Source organism: Cebus imitator, unplaced genomic scaffold (genome assembly GCF_001604975.1).
Source record: "Cebus imitator isolate Cc_AM_T3 unplaced genomic scaffold, Cebus_imitator-1.0 Scaffold234, whole genome shotgun sequence".
Classification (NCBI taxonomy): domain Eukaryota; kingdom Metazoa; phylum Chordata; class Mammalia; order Primates; family Cebidae; genus Cebus; species Cebus imitator.
The window spans coordinates 1,842,783-1,850,006 of NW_016107549.1; the positions used below are offsets into that span (position 1 = coordinate 1,842,783).

General features: G+C 54.5%; 2 protein-coding genes across 3 annotated transcripts in view; one reads left to right on the forward strand and one right to left on the reverse strand.

Moving 5' to 3' along the window:
* FBXW9 (F-box and WD repeat domain containing 9) overlaps window positions 1–2,033 on the forward strand; it is an 8,211-nt gene extending 6,178 nt beyond the window's left edge. Inside the window, exons 6-10 of one of the 2 annotated variants that reach the window (XM_017497812.2) lie at window positions 829–977; window positions 1,065–1,178; window positions 1,308–1,397; window positions 1,483–1,548; window positions 1,630–1,704. In XM_017497812.2, the coding sequence (XP_017353301.1) occupies window positions 829–977; window positions 1,065–1,178; window positions 1,308–1,397; window positions 1,483–1,548; window positions 1,630–1,704 (494 nt within the window). Of the gene's footprint in view, window positions 1–828; window positions 978–1,064; window positions 1,179–1,307; window positions 1,398–1,482; window positions 1,554–1,629 lie in introns of both variants that reach the window. The other variant, XM_017497810.2, reaches the window with a different exon arrangement.
* Window positions 2,034–2,509: 476 nt separating this feature from the next.
* The window catches only part of GNG14 (G protein subunit gamma 14), a 6,631-nt gene continuing 1,916 nt past the window's right edge, over window positions 2,510–7,224 (reverse strand). The window contains exon 2 of the mRNA XM_017497818.2: window positions 2,510–2,893. Coding sequence (XP_017353307.1) covers window positions 2,576–2,893 — 318 coding nt within the window. The 3' untranslated portion in view covers window positions 2,510–2,575. The remainder of the gene's footprint in view (window positions 2,894–7,224) is intronic.

The window sequence follows — 7,224 nt, forward strand, 5'->3', positions numbered from 1 at the left end:
TTTTTTTCTTTTTTGAGATGGAGTCTTACTCTAGCCTGTTGCCCAGGCTGGAGTGCAGTGGTATGATCTCGGCTCACTGCAACTTCCACCTCCAGGGTTCAAGCAATTTTCCTACCTCAGCCTCCCAAGTTGCTGGGATTACAGGTGCCTACTACCATGCCTGGCTAATTTTTGTATTTTTAGTAGAGATGAGGTTTCATCATGTTGGCCAGGCTGGTCTTGAACTCCTGTCCTCACATCATCCACCCACTTCTGCCTTCCAAAGTGCAGGGATTACAGGTGTAAGCCACTGCACCTGGCCATTTTTCTTTTTTTCTAAAATAGAGACGGGGTCTTGCCACATTGCCCAGGTTGGTGTTGAACTCCTGGGCTCAGGTGATCAGCCCATATCAGCCTCCCAAAGTGCTGAGATTACAGGCGTGAGCCACTGTGCCCGGCCTATATTAATTCTTATTTTGTTTAATTGAAGGGTCAGCGTACCTTGTCCAGGCAGAGCTGGAGCAGGGCTGTGGGGTAGAGGTGTGTTTCAGGCCAACCTGAGGGCGGATGCAAGACTGAGACCACCTTGGTCAGCTCCATGCTGAGAACAGTAGCTGGGACTGGAGGAGGGATATGGGATGGGGACAGGGATGGGCAGAGGCCTGGGGCTCTTGTGGAGGCCTGGATTTAGCTGAGGCAGGAAAGGAGAGATGGGTCACTCTGTGGAGTGGGGGAATGAGCAGATCAAGGGTTTTGCCAGACAGAATGGAGACCCAGGATGCTCTCCTGGGCTGGGGGGACCTTTGAGGGGCTCTGATTTCCCTTCTCCCCGGCCCATTGCCCATGAAGCCGGCCCAGCCCTGTTGAAGAGCCAGCGACTACACTCTAGCCCTGTGCTGGCCCTGCTGGCAGATGACCAGCACATCATCTCAGGCAGCGAGGACCGCACCCTGGTGGTGGTTGACCGCCGAGCCAACAGAGTCCTGCAGCGGCTACAGGTGGGCCCTCCCCAGGGGCCTGGAGGGACGGGGACTGTCACAGGCCCAGTCCAGCCTAAGCTGCCATGTCCCTTGTCTCTCTCACAGCTGGACTCCTACCTGCTCTGCATGTCCCACCAGGACATGCAGCTCTGGACTGGTGACAACGAGGGCCTGCTGCACGTCTTCGCCAACCACAATGGCTGCTTCCAGCACGTCCGGGTCTGCTGGGGCTCCTGCCCCTGCCCATCCCTCCCCCTCAGGCCTTCTTCTTACCCCTGGGTCCCCAGTGGTGTTGGGGGGGGCAGTTGGGAGAGCCTTGCCTGAGTGTCTCCTGACCGCCTCCCACAGTCCTTCAACGTGGGCCACAGGTCTCACATCACTGGGATCCAGTACTCACTGGGAGCCTTGTACACTACATCCACTGACAAGACCCTCCGGGTGAGGCTCCTGCCCAGCCCCTGCCCTCCCCACCTCCATCAGCCAGGGGCACCCCTCTTGACCTTGGCCCGTTGCCCCTCACCAGGTGCACGTGCCCACAGACCCGCCAAGGACCATCTGCACCCGAAGGCACGACAGTGGGTTCACCGGGGTAAGGTCCTGCCCCACGTGCCCTGCCCAGCTGGCCAGAGCGCCACTGTCCCTGACTCCTCATGTCCCTGCCCCCTCCCAGGTCTGTGCTGAGGGCAACCTGGTGGTGGCTGCCTCTGGGGGCCTGTCGCTAGAGGTCTGGAGGCTGCAGGCCTGAGCAGGTGGACGTGGATGTGGATACTGCTGGCTGGGGTCTGGGCCTCGGCCTCTGTTCTTGGGGGACCATCCCCAACATTGGTGCTGCCTCTCTCCCCCACAGGGCCTAGGGCACAAGGAGTCCTGGCCACATTCGGGTGAAGGTCCTGGCCTGGGCCCTATGCATACGGGGTTGAAGTTGAGATTTAGGCCCACCCAGGGGGCTGCTCCCCACCCCAGGGCCCTGTTTTTTTTTTTGTTGTTGGGGGGGGGCCTGGTTTTGTTATGATTTCGATGTGCCGCTCTTAGGTGAGAGTGAAGGAGAAATAAACCTGACGTGTTGGTGCTTGGGCCTGCAGTATGAGTGTGGTTTGCCTGCTGGGGCTCTGCCTGAGCCTGCTTGGGGCTTGGGGGGCTGCGGGCCTGTGTGGGAGTGACTGGGCGAGATGGCAAGGCTGGGCTGGGGGTTGCCTGCCAGCTGCTGCTGTGCATTTGTTAGAAGAAGCAGAGTCCTGAAAATCGTGAGCACCTGTGTCTATAATGTCACTTCTATGTGTGTGACATGTAACGTGTGGTATGTGGTAGGACTCAAATCCTGGACATTTGCCTGCATGGTGGGAGACGGCACCTGCTCAGGCTCCCATAGGTGCTGGGGAGGGCAAGATGGCCAGTGTGCTCTCCATCGGGGCTCCAGGGTGTGTGCTGCTGTGACTGTGATCCTGGGGGCAGGCCAGGGAGGAGGCTGGGCCAGGTGTGCGCCTGGTCCCTGCAAGCCCAAAGTCCCTCTGGTCTGCCATCTCAGCCCGGCCCAGCCATACCCTGAGAAGTATTCACTTCATGTTTATTGAGGCCCCCTGGTCTGCTCAGGCCACAAGGGGGATGTTGTCCTGGGTTCATAGGTTGGCACAGGGCTTCCTCTCCTTGAAGGGGTTGGTGGTGGCCAGGATGCCCACAAGGAAAGGGTCACTCTTGGCCTGCTCCATGCAGAACTGCAGCAGATCGGCAGCTGCCTTGGACACCTGCAGACCAACCCAGTCAGCCAGACCCGGGCATGCACCTATGCGCTGGCCCATGTGTTCCCACCTCTTCCCACCTCCTGCAGCGGCCCCGACCCTCACCTTCACTCGGTCGATGTCTGCCTCCATCCACAGCTGCTCCACTGCCCAGCAGGCCTGCCCAGTGTCACTGCTGATGGCCACCTTGCTGGACATCTGGGGAAAATGGGCAGGGCTGTGGGCAGCAGGCCCAACCTCAGCCCCCTAGAGGGAGCCTGAGGCTCCCACACCTCCTCCTATGTCCCTTGGGGACTGCAGGATGAGGGTGGCTGTTCCTGGACCTGTCAGGCCCACACACCTCGGCTAAGGGCTCCAGCCGAAGCCACGTCTGGCTTCCTGGTCCTCTGGTGGCTGCCCGCTCTGGCTCCCTCCCCTACCTGGCCTGGCCTCTCCAACCCCCTTTTCTCCCTCTGCTACCCCTGCAGAGACTTTGAAGCCAGGACTTTCATGGAGTAAAATGTCACCAGCCACAGCAGCAGCAGCTGCTTTGGCAGAGGGGGTCCGTGCCCCAGGAAGCCCTGTGGCTGCCCTGGTGTCATGTGTCACCTGTGTCCCTGTGGGCTAGGTGCCTTGGCTAGGGGAGTGAGGAGGCTTTGGCCTCCCCCTGAGCTGCTGGATCTCCTGCTGACTCTTCCTAACAAATCTGCTTTGGCAGCCTCTGTCACCCCTGACATGCAGCCCTGCCCCCCCTCCTCTCACCACTTCCCAGGCCCAAAAATCCAATGCTTTCATTCTTTTTTTTGACAGTCTTGCTCTGTCACCCAGGCTGGAGTGCAGTGGCGCAATCTTGGCTCACTTGCAACCTCCACTTCCCAGGTTCAAGCGATTCTCCTGCCTCAGCCTCCTAAGCAGCTGGGATTACAGCCATATGCCACCACACCCGGCTAATTTTTATAGTTTTAGTAGAGATAGGGTTTTTACCATATTGGCCAGGCTGGTCTAGAACCCCTGACTTCAAGTGATCCACCTGTTCGGCCTCCCAAAATATTGGGATTACAGGTGTGAGTCATTGCTCCCGGCCTTTTCTGTTTTTTTTTTTTTTTTTTTTTTTTTTTTTTTTTTTTTTTCAAGACAGAGACGGACTCTCGCCCTGTCACCCAGGCTGGAGTGCAGTGGCACAATCTCGGATCACCACAACCTCCGCCTCCCGAGTTCAAGCAATTCTCCTGCCTCAGCCTCCTGAGTAGCTGGGACTACAGGCATGTGCCATAATGCCTGACTAATATTTTTGTATTTTCAGTAGAGACGGGGTTTCACCATGTTAGCCAGGATGGTCTCGATCTCCTGATCTCGTGATCCACCCACCTCAGACTCCCAAAGTGCTGGGATTACAGGCTTGAGCCACCATGCCTGGCCTCTTTCTTTAAACCCAGGTTCTTGCTCTGTCACCCAGGTTGGATGCAGTGGTACAATCATAATTCATTGTAACCGCAAACTCCTGGGCTTAAGTGACCCTCTCACCTCAGCCTCCTGATTAGGTAGAATTATAGGTGTGAGCCACCATGCCCTGCTAATTTATGGTTTTAACTTTTTGTAGAGATGATTCTATGTTGTCCAGGCTGGTCTTGAACTCCCAGCCTCAAACGATCCTCTTCCCTTGGCCTCCCAAAGGGATTATAGGCGTAAGCCTCTGAGCCCCTCCCCCGCTGAGATTCTAATATGTGCCCAGCACACTGTGCAAAAAACAAAATGAGCAATGATACAAGACAAAACCTTGCTACCACGGACCTGCCATTCTAGTCAGGCGGGGATGGACAACAGAAAACAATGTATTTATACATCTGAAAGAATATGAAAGAAGAATAAAATCAAAGTGAAGGGGAGAGGAGTGCTCAGGCAGGCCTCTCAGAGAGGTAACATTTGAACTTAGGCCCAAAGGAGAAGAAGGAACTGAAACGGGGTGTTCTAGGCAGAGGGAACAGCAAGTACATGACTCCTTGGACAGAAAAGCTTGGTGGGTTCCAAGAACAGCAAAGAGGTCCATGTAGCTGGAGAGGAGAGAGGGAGGGAGGGAGGGCCAGCATGGCGAGAGACGGGAGGTTGAGAGGTGGTCTTTAAGACCACTGTGAAAAGCTTGGAATTTACTCCCAGGGGAGCTACCATTAGGAGGTTTTAACAATGATGTGTTTGATTTATTTATTTATGTTTAAAGAGCTGTAGCACGTGCCCGTGGTCCCAGCTACCAAGGAGGCTGCAGCGAGAGGATCACTTGATCCCAGGAGGTTGAAACTGCAGTGATGTGGGATCCCCCGACTGCACTCCAGCCCTGGTGACAGTGAGACCCTGCATAAAACAAAAACAAAAACAAAACTCTCTGATCTTCCTGTTAGGTGGGAGATGGATTGGAGGAGACCAAAGCCAGCTTGTAGGCTATGGGGTTAAAGAAAATGCCTGGATTTCGGACCTACTTTATAGGTAGAGGTTGGCAGACATGCTGAGAAGGATGTATGTGTGGTGTGAGAAAAGGGGAGACAGCAAGCTCCACTTTTCAATTTTATTTATTTAAGACAGAGTTTCGCTCTTGTTGCCCAGGCTGGAGTGCAGTGGCGTGGTCTCAGCTCATCACAACCTTCACCTCCTAGGTTCCAGCGATTCTCCTGCCTCAGCCTCCTGAGTAGCTGGGATTACAGGCATGCACCATCACGCCCAGCAAATTTTGTATTTTTAGTAGAGACAGACTTTCTCCATGCTGGTCGAGCTGGTCTCAAACTCCCGACCTCAGGTGATTTGCCCATCTTGGCCTCCCAAAGTGCTGGGATTACAGGTGTGAGCCACCATGCCCAGCTTATTTATTTAGTTTTGAGATGGAGCCTTGCTCTGTTGCCCAGGCTGGAGTGCAGTGGGTGATCTCGGCTCACTACAACCTCCACCTGCAGGTTTCAAGTGATTCTCCTGCTTTAGCCTCCTGAGTAGCTGGGATTGCAGGTGCTCGCCAACACCCCTGCTAATTTTTGTATTTTTTAGTAGAGACAGCGTTTTGCCATGTTGGCCAGGCTGGTCTCTAACTCCTGACCTCAGGTGATCTGCCCACCTCAGCCTCCCAAAGTACTGGCATTACAGGTGTGAGCCACCACACGCGGCCCCATTCCCTGTTTTTTAGTCTAGTGGATGAGTGGAGGGTGGGGCCATTTGCTGAGATGCAGAATGATCAGGGATTGGTGGAGAGGGAACTGAAAGGGCAACTTTGAGATCCAAGTGAGGATGTCAAGGAGGACGTCTGGCTCCTCCAACAAGGTAGGCCCATTCCAGCCTTAGGGCTTCTGCTGTTCTGTCTTCCCAGGTACAGGGAATGGCCTCCCTTCATCTTCGCATATGGGGATTTTCTCAGCCTTCTGGCTTTGGCTCAAATCTCACCTCCTTGGCATCCTTCATCCATCCATTCAACTAGCACTTTGGGAGGCTGAGGTGGGCAGATGACCTGAGGTCAGAAGTTCGAGACCAGCCTGACCAACATGGAGAGACCCCATCTCTACTAAAAATACAAAATTAGCTGGGTGTGGTGGCACATGCCTGTAATCCCAACTACTTGGGAGGCAGATCACCTGAGGCAGGAGAATCACTTGAACCCAGTAGGTGAAGGTTGCCGTGAGCCAAGATCACTCCATTGCACTCCACTCCAGCCTGGGCAACAAGAGTAAAACTTCGTCTCAAAAAGAAGGAAAAAAAGCAGGGCACGGTGGCTCAAGTCTGTAATCCTTGCACTTTGGGAAGCCGAGGCAGGGGGATCATGAGGTAAGGAATTCAAGACCAGCCTGACCAACATGGTGAAACCCCATCTCTACTAAAAATACAAAACTTAGCTGGCATGGTGGTGGGTTCCTGTAATCCCAGCTTCCCAGTAGGCTGAGGCAGGAGAATCACTTGAACCCAGGAGGCAGAGGCTGCAGTGAGTCAAGATTGAGCCACTGCACTCCAGCCTGGGTGGCAGTGAGACTGGAGTGAGACTCCATCTAAAAAAAAAAATCTCCTGATTGCACTCATCATTGTTAACATTCTGTCTTCCCAATCAGACTTGAGGCTCCAGGAGGGTCCACATCTTGGGTCTTTTTCACCACTAATTCCTCAGTGTCCAGCACAGGGCCCACCGTATAGAACACACTACGTGAATTGTACAGTAAGTGAATAATTCTCTCGACTGTATGCACTGTTAGGAGGGTGCTTTGAGATACAGATGCCACCGAGGGTCTCACGGTCTTGCTGGAGGGAAAGAGATGTCAGCTGTGGGTCCCAGAAGAGGCCACTGACCCAGTGGAAGTTCAGGGAAGGCTTCCCAGAGGAGGTGACAGCTGCAGCCATAGGGGAAGGAAGAACAGAGCCTTATGCAGCATGTGAAGGCTTTGGAAACCTGCAAGGGCAGGAACCAGGCTCACTATCCCATTAGACAAGAGAGGCTGAGGAAAGCTGAAACTGTGTCTCACTCCGCCTGGTGACTGAAATCCCGTCCATGGGCGACGCTTAAGAAGCGATCCTCTATACTCCAAGAATGT